The sequence below is a fragment of the Pongo abelii genome, chromosome 5, assembly GCF_028885655.2.
Source record: "Pongo abelii isolate AG06213 chromosome 5, NHGRI_mPonAbe1-v2.0_pri, whole genome shotgun sequence".
Lineage (NCBI taxonomy): Eukaryota > Metazoa > Chordata > Mammalia > Primates > Hominidae > Pongo > Pongo abelii.
The window spans coordinates 160,406,965-160,423,047 of NC_071990.2; the positions used below are offsets into that span (position 1 = coordinate 160,406,965).

General features: G+C 47.4%; 1 protein-coding gene across 18 annotated transcripts in view; it reads left to right on the plus strand.

Annotated features, from left to right (window-relative positions):
* SYTL3 (synaptotagmin like 3) overlaps positions 1-16,083 on the plus strand; it is a 116,902-nt gene that overhangs the window by 44,170 nt on the left and 56,649 nt on the right. Inside the window, exon 7 of one of the 18 annotated variants that reach the window (XM_063725263.1) lies at positions 3,342-3,434. The exons of 15 other annotated variants lie outside the window; for them this stretch is intronic. In XM_063725263.1, coding sequence (XP_063581333.1) covers positions 3,342-3,434 — 93 coding nt within the window. Of the gene's footprint in view, positions 1-3,341; positions 3,435-12,970; positions 13,326-16,083 lie in introns of those variants that run through there. 2 more of the 18 variants (XM_063725265.1, XM_054558407.2) reach the window with 2 other exon arrangements.

Here is a 16,083-nt window from a genome sequence, read left to right on the forward strand (position 1 = left end):
CACAGCGTGGGGCACCACTCTCCTTGTGCCCAGCCCTGCGCTCCAGCGGGTGCTGTCTCAGAGGACACACGGTGCCCTCTCCTTCACCTGCAACTCTTGGAGATTTGGCCCTAGCCAGATTTTGAATGTTTGAGAGCAGGAGCTATGAGTAAAGGAATAAGTGAATAAATAAATTGAGCAGGGATCTACTCATTTGGCCACAAAAAGTGCTGTTAGAAGGAGTAGTGTCCATTGTCAGTGCCCAGCACTGAGTAGGCACCTTACAAATGTAGACTTCCTTCCCTTTTTGGCACGGGGAAACCTAAAGCTAAATGCAACATTCAGTTGCAGTAATTCAAGGAATCATTACACCCTCTGCACCCAGTTTCCTTTTTGTTAGCTTTTACTTATTTCTCTTTTGATGATCTTATTGGATATGTGCAATTTAAGATAAAATGCCCCCCAGATTTCCTTGGAAGTAGACAAGCTATAAGTAAGAATCCAGTGTAGAATAATAAATTGTGGTAATATGTGTTGTGCTATTTTTTCAACTATTAAAACAATTTAAAAACAAGAAAAAAAGAGCCTCAATTCTTCATTTTGTAGAGAGATAGTACAAAAAATTTTAAATATTTTGATTTATTTTAAAATTTTTCTGATTATAGGCTGGCTTTTTCCCCTAAAATTTCATAACTTGATATTTAGTTTTGTGGTCTTAAAATAATTTCTTTGATGTCACAGTGGTGGTCCATCTGTAGTGCATTCGAAGCACCCAGACCTTCATAGGATCTCTTGCCTTTAGGAAGCTCCCCAGGACAACCTGGCATCATCACCTTCTGTGCCTCCATCCATGGGCATTTGGCAATCCGTGCAGAGGGTTTTTAATGTGGCTTCTGGACCCACGCTCCAGGATCAGCTGCAAACTGGTTCAAATTCAACCTTCCTGGCCTCACACACACAGGTTCTGATTTGGTGGGGCCAGGTGGGGTTCAAGAGTGAATGTTTGGCTGAGGGCAGTGGCTCATGCCTGTAATCCCAGCACTTTGGGAGGCTGAGGTGGGAGGATCGCTTGAGGCCAGGAGTTTGAGGCCAGCCTGGTCAACATGGTGAAACCCTGTCTCTAATAAAAATACAAAAATTAGCTGGGCATGGTGACACATGCTTGTAATCCCAGCTGCTCAGGGGGTTGAGGCAGGAGAATCGCTTGAACCCGGGAGGCGGAGGTTGCAGTGAGCCAAGATCACGCCACTGCATCCAGCCTGGGCAACTGAGACTCCATCTCAAAAGAAAAAAAAAAAAGTGACTGTTTAACAGTTCCCCAAGTAACTTTTTAAATGTACTTTAAGTAAAGTAACAAAATTAGTAAACAATTATGACGGAACTTTTTTAGATCACTAATAACTAGAAAACAAGCTGAAAATTCATCTCTCCTCTTTTGGCATCTGCTAAGCATATAGAAATGATGCCCTCTTCTGGCTCCTCCCTGTAAATGCACATCCTTTACTTTTTTTTTTTTTTTTTTTAACAACCATGACATTATGTTACTTGATGTACAAGCTTAAAAGCAGAAAGATGACAATATTAATATTAAACTTTTTTTTTTCTTTTTTGAGACGGAGTCTCCCTCTGTCGCCCAGGCTGGAGTGCAGTGATGCGATCTCGGCTCACTGCAAGCTCCTTCTCCCGGGTTCACGCTATTCTCCTGCCTCAGCCTCCTGAGTAGCTGGGACTACAGGCACCTGTCACCACGCCCGGCTAATTTTTTGTATTTTTAGTAGAGATGGGGTTTCACTGTGTTAGCCAGGATGGTCTCGATCTCCTGACCTCGTGATCTGCCCGCCTCGGCCTCCCAAAGTGCTGGGATTACAGGCGTGAGCCACCGCGCCCGGCCAATATTAAACTTTCTTAAGTTAAGAAATGGTTAAATGTAATAGATAAGCAGTCTACTCAGACTTTCACTGTATTTCTAATAATTAGAGAAATAAAATAATTTAGAAAGGCTAAGGCTTAACATAGCCTCTGATAATTCTCTCAATAATTCATCATGTAACTAACCAGGTTAATTATTGTATCTTATAATTATGAAGGAAAATGACCTTTATCCCTCCCTCCCAGCAGTAAACGTGATTGAGTTCTTCAAGTGACTTTTCCAAGTTGTGTTCTTCCGCATGGGCAGTTTAGACATGATCCGTCCCGTCACAGGGTTGTGAGGACGGCATCAGATTGGCTGTGTGGGCTTGAAACACTCAGGCTCATGAGTTAAAAGAAGCAGGTGCCAGGCCGGGCGCGGTGGCTCATGCCTGTAATCCCAGCACTTTGGGAGGCCAAGGAGGGCGGATCACGAGGTCAGGAGATGGAGACCATCCTGGCTAACGTGGTGAAATCCCGTCTCTACTAAAAAAAAAAAAAAAAAATACAAAAAATTAGCCAGGTGTGGTGGTGGGCGCCTGTGGTCCCAGCCACTCGGCAGGCTGAGGCAGGAGAATGGCATGAACCTGGGAGGTGGAGCTTGCAGTAAGCCGAGATTGTGCCACTGCACTCCAGCCTGGGCGACAGAGCGAGACTCCGTGTCAAAAAAAAAAAAAAAAAAAAAGCAGCAGCAGATGCCAGTCAATACATAGCTGACTCTATCCCAGTGCCCTGCCTGCCTTTCCTCTCCATTGGTTTGCTCGGTAAACACCCCTCACCCCTGCAATTCATCAAATGGATTCCACAAGGATGATTCTGTAAAGCTTTCTTTGAATTACAAATGGAGTCCGTAGTTTATGTGTGCTTATACTCCTAAGAGGATGTCTTTATGAAGTCAAGTTTATTTCCCAGATAAAAATTTTAAAAATTTTACATAGACTTTTGTTTTATTTTTTTGAGACAGTGTCTCATTTTGTCACCTAACCTGGAGCGCAGTGGTGGGATCTTGGCTCACTGCAGCCTCAAGTTCTTGGGCTCAAGAAATTCTCCCACCTCAGCCCCCCAAGTAGCTGGGATCACAGGCATGCACCACCACGCCTGGCTAATTTGTTTTGTTTTGTTTTGTTCTGCTGAGATGGAGTCTCACTCTGTCGCCCAGGCTGGAGTGCAGTGGTGCGATCTCGGCTCACTGCAACCTCTGCCTCCCCTCAAGCAATTCTCCTATCTCAGCCTCTTGAGTAGTGGAGATTACAGGTGCATGCCACTACACCCAGCTGATTTTTGCATTTTTAGTAGAGATGGGGTTTCACCATGTTGGCCAAGCTGGTCTCAAACTACTGACCTCAAATGATCCACCTGCCTCGGCTTCTAAAAGTGCTGGGATTACAGGTGTGCCACTGAATCCAGCCTTTCTTTCTTTTCTTTTTCTTTCTTTTTTTTTTTTTTTTTGGCAGAGACAGGATTTTGCCGTGTTGCCCAGGCTGGTCTCGAACTCCTGAGCTCAAGTGATCCACCTGCGTCGGCCTCCGAAAGTGCTGGGATTACAGGTATGCCACTGCATCCAGCCTTTCTTTCTTTTTCTTTTTTTTTGTATTTTTTTTTTGTAGAGACAGGGTTTTGCCATGTTGCCCAGGCTGGTCTCGAACTCCTGAGCTCAAGTGATCTACCTGCCTTGGCCTCCCAAATTGCTAAGACTGTAGGCATAAGCCACTGCGCCTGGGCTGCTTTTATTTTAAAGGAAAGGTGGATCCTATTCTTGAATATTTTGTTACTATCCTTAAGAGGAAAGATAAACATGTCACCACTGAAAGGAACGTGTGCCTTGGTAGTGTTTTCCCAGCAGATTGGATTGCTTGTCATGTCTCTCAGAGATTTTTAGACAGGTCCATTTAAACTAAGTAGAGTCAAGACTATCAAATCAGATTTTATGATTAATGTAATAAGACCTTGCCCTTCAAAATTGTTGCTTTCTCCCTGTGTTTCTAGATAATAATCTTCCTGAGACAGGCTCTTGATTTTATTCTTTTTTTTTCTTTGTTTTTTTTGAGATGAAGTTTCACTCTGTCACCCAGGCTGGAGTGCAGTGGAGTGATATTGGCTCACTGCAACCTCTGCCTCCTAGGATCAAGCAGTCCTCCCTCTCAGCCTCCCAAGTAACTGGGACCACAGGCGCGCGCCACCACGCCCGGCTAGTTTTTGTATTTTTAGTAGAGACGAAGTTTTGCCATATTGCCCAGGCTGGTCCTGAACTCCTGGGCTCAAGTGATCTGCCCACCTCGGCCTCCCAAAGTGCTGGGGTTATAGGCATGAGCCACTGCACCTGGCTGATTGTATTCATTTTTGATTTCATGATGCCTTTGGCTTTGCACATAGTAGCAACACAAAAATTGAATTGATTAGAAGGTCCAAGTCACTTTGAATACATGAATTTAACCTAGATATTTTTTGTATCTCAAGTATCTTAACTGGATGACTGGAGTTTCCCTGATGCTTTCTGAGTGCCTGCATTCCTTCCAGGACTGCTTCTTTGTCTGTATGTCTCCTGATGTCCTCTGAGCCCTGTCCGTCACTCCTTGATAATGAGGTCACTTTAGGCAGCCTACTTCTTGGTCCTGAATTGTCATGACTACTCCACTACTTACTTGCTTCTTTGGGTTTTGATTCAATGTTTTTGGGATGGAGGAAGAACCGTGATTAGGTGGGCTGGTTATCAGGTTCGTCAATATTTTATTTTACTAAATACTCCCTGCTCTTTTGGGAGTTGGCAAACAACAGCCTGCAAGCCAAATCTGGCCCATCACCTGCTTTTGTAAATAAAGTTTTATTGGAACATGACCATGTTCACTCATTCTCATATCCATGGCTGCTTCTGCAACAGGTTGAGTAGTTGCAACAGAGACCTTATGGCTGGCAAAGCCTGAAATTTTCTACCAAAACATTTACAGAAAAAGTTTACTGACCTCTACTCTAGAAGATCGGTTGGTAAAATACAACAACATTTTCATGCCCGTCATTATTTTTCCTATTTCAATGAACAACATGGAAACCCAGGTGAAGTAATTGAACTGAAGGGATTTCTGAATGAAGGATTCATGTGTTGATATGTTTAGACAAAATTACTCATTAGGCTAGTTTTTAGGGAGTAATTTGCTGCTGTTAAACTACCTCTTCATATGAATAATTTTTTAAAAGAGCAGACACATATATACTTAAATAGGAAATAATTTTGAATTTAAGAACTTCATGTTCATTTTTAAAATTGTGGCAAAATATGCACAATATAAAATTTACCATTTTAGCCATTTTTAAGCATTAAGTTCATTGGCATTAAGTATATTTGCATTGTTGTGCAAACATCACCACCATCTGTTTCTAGAGCTTTTTCATCCGGCTATATTGAAACCCTGTACCCATTAAACAATAACTCTCCATCCTCCCCTTCCCCCACTGTCCTACATTCTGTCTTTATGAATTTGACCACTCTAGGTACCACATATAAGTGGAATCATAATGTATTTGTTCTTTTGTGTCTGGCTTATTTCACTTAGCAAAATGTCCTCAGGGTTCATTCATGTTGTAGAGCATGTATCAGAATTTCATTTCTCTTTGTGGATGAATAATATTCTGTGTCATGGATATGCCATGCTTTGTTTATCCATTCATCCGCTGATGGACATTTGGATTGTTTCCACCTCTTGACCATTGTGAATAATGCTGCCGGGAACACTGGTGTACAAATATTTATTAGAGTTCCTGCTTTAAATCCTTTTGTGTTTATACTCAGAAGTAGAATTACTGGATCAAATGATAATTCTATGTTTAATTTATTGAGGAACTGCCATGGAATTTTCAGCATCTGCTGCCCTATTTTATGATACTTCCCCACTAGCAATGCACAAAGGTTCCAATTTTTTCACATCCACACTAACACTTATTAACACTTTTTTTTTTTTTTTTTTTTTTTTGAGATGGAGTCTCTCTGTTGCCAGGCTGGAGTGCAGTGGTGCTATCTCGGCTGACTGCAATTTCTGCCTCCGGGGTTCAAGCGATTCCCGTGTCTCAGCCTCCCGAGTAGCTGGGACTACAGGTGCACGCCACCACGCCAGACTTTTTTTTTTTTTTTTTTTTTGTATTTTAGTAGAGACGGGGTTTCACCATGTTGGCCAGTATGGTCTCCATCTCCTGACCTCATGATCTGCCTGCCTCGGCCTCCCAAAGTGCTGGGATTACAGGCGTGAGCCACCGCACCTGGTCAACACTTATTTTTATAACACTTATTTTATATTTTCTTGATAGTAGCCACCCTAATGGGTGTGAAGTGGTATCTTGTTGTGGCTTTGATTTGCATTTCCCTAATAATTAGTGATGTTGAACATCTTTTCATGTGCTTATTGGCCATTTGTACGTCATCTTTGGAGAAATGTCTTTCCAGATCTCAAAACTTACTACAAAGCTACAGTAATCAAAACGGTGTGGTACTGACATAAAGATGGACATATAGACCAATGGAATAGAATAGAAAGCCTAGAAATAAAGCTATGCACATATGGTCAAATGATTTTTAAGAAGGGTGCTAAGACCATTCAGTAGGGAAAGGATAGTTTTTTCAACAAATGGCACTGGGAAAACTGGATATCCACATACAAAAGAAAAAAGTTGGCTTATTTCACTTAGCAAATGCTAAGTGAAATAAGGTAAGCCAGACCCTTACCTAACAACATATATAAAAATTAACCCAAAATGCATCAAAGACCTAAAGGTAAGAGCTCTTGTTTTCTTAGAATAAAATGGGGAAGCTGGGCGTGGTGGCTTACACCTGTAATTTCAGCACTTTGGAAGGCCCAGATGGGTGGATTGCTTGACCCCAGGAGTTCGAGACCAGCCTAGACAACATGGTGAAACCCCATCTCTACGAAAAAAAAAAAAAACAGAAAAAATTAGTTGAGCATGGTGGTCCACGCCTGTGGCCCCAGCTACTTGGGAGGCTGAGGTGGGAGGATCGTTTGAACCTATAGTGAGCCAAGATCATGCCACTGCACTCCAGCCTGGGTGATGGAGCAAAGACCCTGTCTCAAATCAGTCAGTCAATCGGGAAAGATTCACGACATTGGATCTGATAATGATTTCTTAGCTATGACAGCAAAGGCACAGGGAACAAAATAAAAAAGAGAAAAATTGGACATCATCAAAATGAAAAACTTTTGTGCATCAAAGGACACTATTAACAAAATAAAAAGGTAAGCGACAGAATGAGAGAAAATATTTTCAGATCACATATCTGATAAGAGATTAACATCTAGAATATATAGAGAGCTCCTAGAGCTTATATTCATTTTTTTAAGAGAAAATCCAAAGGATGCTGAAAAGCAGTTTAGACCTTCTTGCCCCAGGTACCAAACCTGAACCAGTCACCCTTGGCCTTGAGCGTATGTCAGTGGAAGACTTACTGCCCAGAGTGTCTGCCTGATAGGACATGGGTAGCTTCATTAAAGGGAAAAGGTATTGTTCTCTTCTGTCACTAAGCAGAAGAGTAATGTCTGGTGGCAGAAGGATGCCGGATGGGGGATGCTTCATGCCCACAGGATTGTAAATCTTCCGTTAGTAATCGTTGCTCCCTGGAAGGCACTGGTTGCTGATTCACAGTCCTGCTCTGTGTCTTCTTTCGTCCTGGGACAGTGGCTTGGAGCCAGTGCTATCTTAGCTCAAATTTTCCTAAGGACTAAAATATGCTTAAAATGGCTCTGGGCTGGGCGTGGTGGCTCACGCCTATAATCTCAGCACTTTGGAAGGCAGAGGCGGGCAGATCACTTGAGGTCAGGAATTCGAGACCAACCTGGCCAACATGGTAAAATCCCGTCTCTACTAAAAATACAAAAATTAGCTGGACGTGGTGGTGGGTACCTGTAATCCCAGCTACACAGGAGGCTGAGGCAGGAGAATCGCTTGAACACAGGAGGCAGAGGCTGCAGTGAGCCGAGATCACGCCACTGCACTTCAGCCTGGGTGATAGAGTGGGACTCTGGCTCAAAAAAAAAAAAAAGCCTCTGGACTCCTGCTCTAAAACCATTTGTGGCTGGATATCATGATTCTTTACATGCTGAGGGATTTTTTTAGGTCAGACTTTTAGAGAGATTTTCCATTTTGAATATGTGAACTATAGATTGGTTTAAAACTGTATTGTCCAACACCCACTCCAACCCCTGGTTTTGCTCACCTTTCTTTAGCATTTGGAGAAAACTCAAACTTCAGTGTGGGTCAACCCTCAGGACTGTGACTTACAGTGGCACAGGTCGGACACTGCACAAGGGAGCCACTTGTATAAGGGGATGTTGTTCAAATACCCCCTTATATTGTGTATTGATTGTGATGATTGTTTATGTCAGATACAGCAAAGTGTATTGTTCTAACAAGATCCATATATTATGACAAATTTCCTGGGGGTGGGCATAAGGCCTGTTGAGGAAGGGGCACATTTGCCCAGTTCCCATGGAGGCTCCGTGTAGATAGCCCCTCCTGGGCTTTCCTTTGGTGGCACTTGGAACTCCAGGGTATAGTTTCTTACACGGGATGTTATTCCCACTCCACAGGCAGCAGCAGAGAGGTGGCCAGAGGGAAGGCCGCCTTTCCCCTGACTGCCTGCCTGTAGTGCCGCAGCGTGACCCATGCCGTGTGGGTGTGCATGACCTTCCGCACACAGGGCTGCTGTGGGGGCTTTCAGTGGAGGAGGGAATTTGCTGATCCTGCTTTGAAAGAGGCCTAACCACACTGACGATGCAGTTCAGGACCTGAAAACCCTCCGCCAGCTACGAGCAACACGCCTTGGCGGGCTGATGGAGTCGCTGTGGGACATTCCAGGGAGTCTGCCCTGTGTGCTCTTTCCCCGTGAACCGAGTCACCCGGGAGAGAAGAGTTGGAGCAATGGGGCCCGCATCTGCTGCAGGAATTGCAGTCCAGGCTGCTGGCATGGTTGGGGGTTGGCGTCCTCAACTGACACTGTGACAGAGCCCAGTTTGAGATGGTCATCCATGTATAGGGATTTGTATCAGTAGCTGAAATGAGTTGCTTCATCCCTATTATTTCTAGGCTGAGAAATGGATGCATAGATGGATAATGACTTGTCACAGACATGCCAGCTTCAGGGGCAGGACTGGTTTTTGAGCCACACGCGGTGGCTCTTGACTCCCCACTGCCTCAATCTATAGTTTGTGTGAATCCTCACAATGCTGTGAGCCCTGCTGTGGGTGGAAGTTGTGACTCACTTATTCTTTTTTTATTATTATTTATTTTTTAAAAATTGGGCCAGGTGTGGTGGCTCACGCTTGTAATCCCGGCACTTTGGGAGGCTGAGGTGGGAGGATCACTTGAGTTCAGGAATTCGAGACCACCTTGGCCAACATAGTGAAACCCCGTCTCTACTAAAAATACAAAAATTAGCCAGGCGAGGTGGTGTGCACCTGTTATCCCAGCTACTCCGAGCCTGACGTAGAAGAATCACTTGAACCAGGGGAGCGAAGGTTGCAGTGAGCTGTGTTTGGGCCATTGCACTCCAGCCTGGGTGATGGAGTGAGAGTCTGTCTCAAAAAAAAGAATAATAAAATAAAATAAAAAATAAATAGGCTCGGTGCAGTGGCTCACGCCTGCAATCCCGGCACTTTGGGAGGCCGAGGTGGGCAGATCACCTGAGGTCAGGAGTTTAAGACCAGCCTGACCAACATGGAGAAACCCCTTCTCTACTAAGAAATACAAAATTAGCCAGGCGTGGTGGTGTGTGCCTGTAATCCCAGCTACTCAGGAGGCTGAGGCAGGAGAATTCCTTGAACCCGGGAGGCGGAGGTTGCGGTGAGTCAAGATCGTACCATTGCACTCCAGCCTGGGCAACAAGAGCGAAACTCTGTCTCATAAATAAATAAACAAACAAACAAAACAAACAAATTTTATTTTGTAGAGATGGGATCTTGCTATGTTACCCAGGCTGGTCTTGAACTCCTGGGCTCAAGCAGTCCTCCCACCTCAGCCTCCCAAAGTGCTGGGATTACAGGCGTGAGCCACCACACCTGGCCTGTTGTTGTATTTATAACCACCACCTCTTATATGGCAAGCCCTCTTCTGGGTACCAGGGACAGTGAGATGCAGAAGATGAGGCCATGTCCTCAAAAAGGGGAGAGACAGATGCATATTGATTACAGTGGAGTCAGAGGAGTTTTAGTGCAGGCGTGCACAGTAACCACAGTGGGACCAGCCTGGTGAGGACAGTCATGGAATCTCTGTAAATGAACTCTTAGAAGGGTGGTGGAGGAGTGTGAGCTGGGGTGTAGATGGAGGAGTGTGAGCTGGTGTGTAGATGGAGGAGTGTGAGCTGGGGTGTAGATGGAGGAGTGTGAGCTGGGGTGTAGATGGAGGAGTGTGAGCTGGGGTGTAGATGGAGGAGTGTGAGCTGGGGTGTAGATGAAGAGCTATTCTAGTGGGGAGGAGGCGTGGGGAGAGGCACAAGGCCTGGAGTGGGCACAGGCAGCTGGGAGGCTCTGTTTGACTGGGGCTGAGCGAAGGGGATGGGGGTGGCAGAAAGGGACAGTGGAGAGGCAGGTAGTCACTCAAGCACCTGCGGCCTCTGGATTTGCCTCCTGGGGCTGCAGTAACAGAGTGCCACAACCTGGGGATCTTCCAACAACAGAAATGTATCATCTCCCAGTTCTGGAGGCTGGGAGGCCGAAATTGAGGTGTCAGTGGGGCCGAGCTTCCTCTGCTGGTGCTGGGGGAGAACGCTGCCTCCCTCTTCCTGCTTCTAGTGGGTCTCAGCAATTACCCCAGTCTCTGCCCCGATGTTCACGGGGCTGTCTCCCCATTGACTCCCCTCTGTGCACATCTGCTTGTGTGTCTAGATTCCTCCTTCCCCTCTTGTTTTTGAGACAGGGTTTTACTCTGTCACTCAGGCTGGAGTGCACTGCTGCGATTATAGCTCACTGTAGCCTCTCACTCCTGGGCTCAAGCGATCCTCCCACCTCAGCCTCCTGAGTGGCTGGATGGGAGGATCACTGCAGGCACATGCCCCAATGCCCAACTCATTTTGAAATTTTTTTGTAGAAAAAAACTTAGCCAGGCGTGGTAACTCACGCCTGTAATCCCAGCTACTTGGGAGGCTGAGGCAGGAGAATTGCTTGAACCTGGGAGGCGAAGGTTGCAGTGAACCAAGATCACACTATTGTACTCCAGCCTGGGCAACAAGAGTGAAACTCTGGCGCAAAAAAAAAAAAAAAAAAAAACTTTTTTTTTTTTTTTTTTTTTTTTTTGTAGGACATACTCTCACTAAGTTTCCCAGGCTGGTCTCAAACTCCTGGCCTCGACTGGTCCCTTCTGCCTTCTGGAGGAGGCTGAGGTGGGAGGATCGCTTGAGCCCTGGAATGAGAGGGTACAGTGAGCTGTGATCACAGCACTGCACTCTAGCCTGAGTGACAGAGTAAAACCGTGTCTCAAAAACAAGAGGGGGAAAAAAAGGTTACTCAGCTTTCTGGGACGTGGTTGTTGGTTTCCAGGTGGTCGTTTTCCCCCGGCTTTGTATTAAGAAAATGTTCAGAAAGAAACAGAGCAGTGACCCTGTGTCTGTACAGCCCTCGGCTATCCCCATTTTGGTCTTGTCCCTACCCCCTCCCTAAGTTATATTTGTACACTTTCTGACTTCCTGCAGGCTTTTTAGGCAAGTTGTGGTACAAAATCCAGCTTTGTCACTTGTAGACGTTGTGACTTTGGGCCCATGACATCTTATCCCTGAGCCTCGCTCTTCATTTATAAAATTGGGGGCCTGGCACAGTGGCTCACGCCTGTAATCCCAGCACCTTGGGAGGCCGAGGCAGGCGAATCACAAGGTCAGGAGATTGAGACCATCCTGGCTAACACGGTGAAACCCCGTCTCTACTAAAAATACAAAAAATTAGCCAGGTGTGGTGGTGGGCGCCTATAGTTCCAGCTACTTGGAAGGGTGAGGCAGGAGAATCACTCGAACCCAAGAGGTGGAGGTTGCAGTGAGCCAAGATCGTGCCACTGCACTCCAGCCTGGGCGACAGAACGAGACTGTCTTAAAAAAAAAAAAAAAAAAAAAAAATTGGGATGACACCTGGCAACCACCCGAGCAGCAAATGTGTGCAAAATGCGCCGTGCTGTGCCTGGCAGACACGGCTGCCAACCAGCCGTGTGCCTGAGACAAGCCCTGGCAGCCTCAGACCTGGGCCCTGGCCCGCAGCTGTTCCCGTCCCTGGCAAAGACGGGTATCCCTGCTAAAGTCACTCGCCAGCCAGACCGGGCAGCATGGTGGGGGCCCTTGGTCCAAAACACCTGCCTCTTGAGGGATGTCTGTCTGTGAGCATCTCACAGCTCCTTGCGTGAATACTGACATGTTAACAAGAGGTCAAAATTCAGGGCTCTTTAAGGAAGCTTCTAGGAAGAAACAACTGAGGAATCAAAGAGAAGTGAAATGACAGTCAACAGTGGGCTGGTAAAAGCCACACAGGGCAGTGCTGCTCCAACTTCCTTGAGTACTCAAATCCGCCCGGGTCTTGCTCCAATGGGATTGGGGCTCTGCAGGCTGGAGCCTGCCTGGGGCTCTGTGTCTCTAGCAACCCCTGCCCTGCCGAGAGTAACAGCCCACAACTGGGGCAGTGAGGGCAGGGGGCAGACTGGGACTTGCGGTTCCCCCTGCATGCTTTCATATGTCCTGTGAGCTAAGAGTGAGTTTTACATTATTATTATTATTATTATTATTATCATTATTTTGAGATGGGGTCTCGTTCTATCTCCCAGGCTGGAGTGCAGTGGTGTAATCTGGGCTCCCTGCAACCTTTGCCTCTTGAGTTCAGCCTCCCGAGTAGCTGCGATTACAAGCGTGTGCCCCACGCCCAGCTAGGCTAATTTTTGTATTTTTATTAGAGACGAGGTTTCATCATGTTGGCCAGGCTGGTCTCGAACTCCTGGCCTCAAGTGATCCGCCTGCCTCAGCCTCCCAAAGTGCTGGGATTACAGATGTGAGCCACCGCACCTGGCCAGGTTTTACATTTTTAAATGGTTAAAAAAAAAATCAAAAGAATAATCTTTGTGACACATTCAGATTTCAGTGCCCATGAAGTTTCGTGGGAACGGGCACGCCTGCCCTTTATTACTGCCTGTGGCTGCTGTCATAGGGCGGAATTGAGCAGCCGTGACGGGCCCCTCCCTGGTGCCAGCAGAGCGCAACGTTCCCTCTCCAGCCTTGACCCAGGCCCCGCCTGTGCCCCGCGTCGCTGCAGCCGGCAGGGGACAGCAGAGAGCTACGCGCACGCCCGGGCCGTGCAGGAGCCGCAGCGGGGAGGCAGGGGATTTGCGACCCGGGCCGAAGCGGAGGTTTCCTAGCTGGGGTCTGAGATGTGGACCTGAGGTAGAACTGCCCGCGGGGGATAGCACGAGGAGACGAGGTGGGGGTGACAGTAATCGTGCAGGCAGGGCCGGCCTCACCGGGTAGGAAGGGCAATAAGGGACAATTGGTTTGCTGGAGTGAAAGGGCAAGGCCTGCAGGCAGAGGGGTGACCCCGCAGGGTGGGGCACCCTGGAAGCCACGTGGGCCTGGACTTCAGGCCGCACCATAGGGAGTCACTGAAGGGTTCCAGGTGGTAGTGTGATAGCCTCGGATTCTCTAAGAGGGATGTGGCTTTTTGGTGACTGTGCCTCAGGATGCTGTTGCCAAAACTAGGGACAGAGTGACAGTGAGGGCTGTAAGGCCACACAGGGCAGGAGGGACCTGGGGACAGGGTGACAGTGAGGGCTGTAAGGCCACGAAGGGCAGGAGGAACCTGGGGCAGGGTGACAGTGAGGGCCATAAGGCCACGAAGGGCAGGAGGAACCTGGGGACAGGGTGATAGTGAGGGCTGTAAGGCCACACAGGGCAGGAGGGACCTGGGGACAGGGTGACAGTGAGGGCTGTAAGGCCACACAGGGCAGGAGGGACCTGGGGACAGGGTGACAGTGAGGGCTGTAAGGCCACACAGGGCAGGAGGGACCTGGGGACAGGGTGACAGTGAGGGCTGTAAGGCCACGCAGGGCAGGAGGGACCTGGGGACAGGGTGACAGTGAGGGCTGTAAGGTCACATAGAGCAGTGGGGGCGACCTGGGGGCAGGGTGACAGGTGAGGTCTGGAAGTTCACATAGAGTAGGAGGGACTCGGGGCAGGGTGACAGTCAGGGCTGTAAGGTCATGTAGGGCTGTAAGGTCATGTAGACCTGGGGACAGGGTGACAGGTGAGGGCTGTAAGGTCATGTAGACCTGGGGGCAGGGTGACAGGTGAGGTCTGGAAGTTCACGTAGAGTAGGAGGGACTCGGGGCAGGGTGACAGTCAGGGCTGTAAGGTCATGTAGTCCTGGGGACAGGGTGACAGGTGAGGGCTGTAAGGTCATGTAGACCTGGGGGCAGGGTGACAGGTGAGGTCTGGAAGTTCACGTAGAGTAGGAGGGACTCGGGGCAGGGTGACAGTCAGGGCTGTAAGGTCATGTAGACCTGGGGACAGGGTGACAGGTGAGGGCTGTAAGGTCATGTAGACCTGGGGGCAGGGTGACAGGTGAGGTCTGGAAGTTCACGTAGAGTAGGAGGGACTCGGGGCAGGGTGACAGTCAGGGCTGTAAGGTCATGTAGACCTGGGGACAGGGTGACAGGTGAGGGCTGTAAGGTCATGTAGACCTGGGGGCAGGGTGACAGGTGAGGTCTGGAAGTTCACGTAGAGTAGGAGGGACTCGGGGCAGGGTGACAGTCAGGGCTGTAAGGTCACGTAGACCTGGGGACAGGGTGACAGGTGAGGGCTGTAAGGTCATGTAGGGCATGGGGGACCCAGAGACAGGAGCGCCCTGTGGTATGTCGCCGCCCGCAGTCTGCTGTGCGCTGGATGTCTCCCAGGTCTCTGCTCGCCCCAGTATGGGCAGGATGAGCAGCGTGGCTGTTTTTCTTGCTTCCGTGGCCAGCACGTTGCAGTCAGGCTGTCTCTTTTTTTTGCTTAGACCTGGGTGTTTTCTCTCAGGGGGCTCCTGCAGGTGCCAGCTTTCGTCCCTGACCAGCTGGTCCTACCAGTTGAGTGCTCGGGCTTCAGGCAAGGCTGTGTTTGTACCTTTTCGTTCTGTCTTAGAGAAGTATTTCTTAATGGGGAGGGGAAGGGTCACAGGCACCTTATAGAATCCTGTGAAAGCCAGATGTCCCCCAGATGAACCCCAGAAAATGCACACAGGCAGGTGGACTCGGAACTTCAGCCATGATTTCAAAGACTCCTGCACTTGCTGTGGCCAGCCTGGCTAAGGACCCCGACCTAGGGGCTGCCTTCTTCCTTTGAGACTTGGGGCTTGGTGTTGAGAGCTTAACATCAGATGCTATTTGCCCTCCCAAAGGCCAGCCCATCTGATTTTCTTACTGTCTGTCCTTCAGTGGGTCTTATGGAAGTGATGTTTCCATATGTAAATGTTTTTTTTTTGTGGAATGTCTAAAATCCCCCAAGCATCGGCACAGGAGCTAGACTGCCTCCCAGGGTGGCAGGCCTGGTGTTCTGGTCTGTGTATTGGGCACAGCGGAGCCCTCTGGGAACCTCCCTTAGCAGGAGAATGCTGCTTCCCAGCCCCCTGCTGGGCGAGGACTGGTCTCTTCCTATGCATTTGGCCAGGGAACACTGTGTTCACAGAACTGGGAACATGCTGAGTTTTATTTCTGGGGTCTTAACACATCATAAAAACCTCTTTTCTTGAAACAAAAAGAGTATTATATCAAATGCAGTCTTATTTAGGAAATTATTAGCCTCTATAACTAGAAATAAGTAGATTACGGTTTTTAAAAGATTAATCTTCATCACAAGGCAAGCTTACGGGAATAGATTCATTCCATTATGAAATGTTTCCAAAGGATGAATGGAAGATTTAGAAAATCTAATCCAATATCAACTTTTAATAAAAGTAGTCATTCCCAACAATTATGGTTTTGTAATGTGTGTGTATATTTAAATGACTTTAGGGGAGTATAATTTCCGTAACATAAAATGTATCTTTTCAGTCTGCAATGCGATGATTTTGAGTAAATTTACAAAGTTGTACAACCATCTCTACACTCTAATTTTGGAACATTTCTATCACCTCAAAATGATCTTACTTTTTAATCACAAGAAATGATACTAGAGAAAATAATTTTAATCTACTATTTCCTGTATTT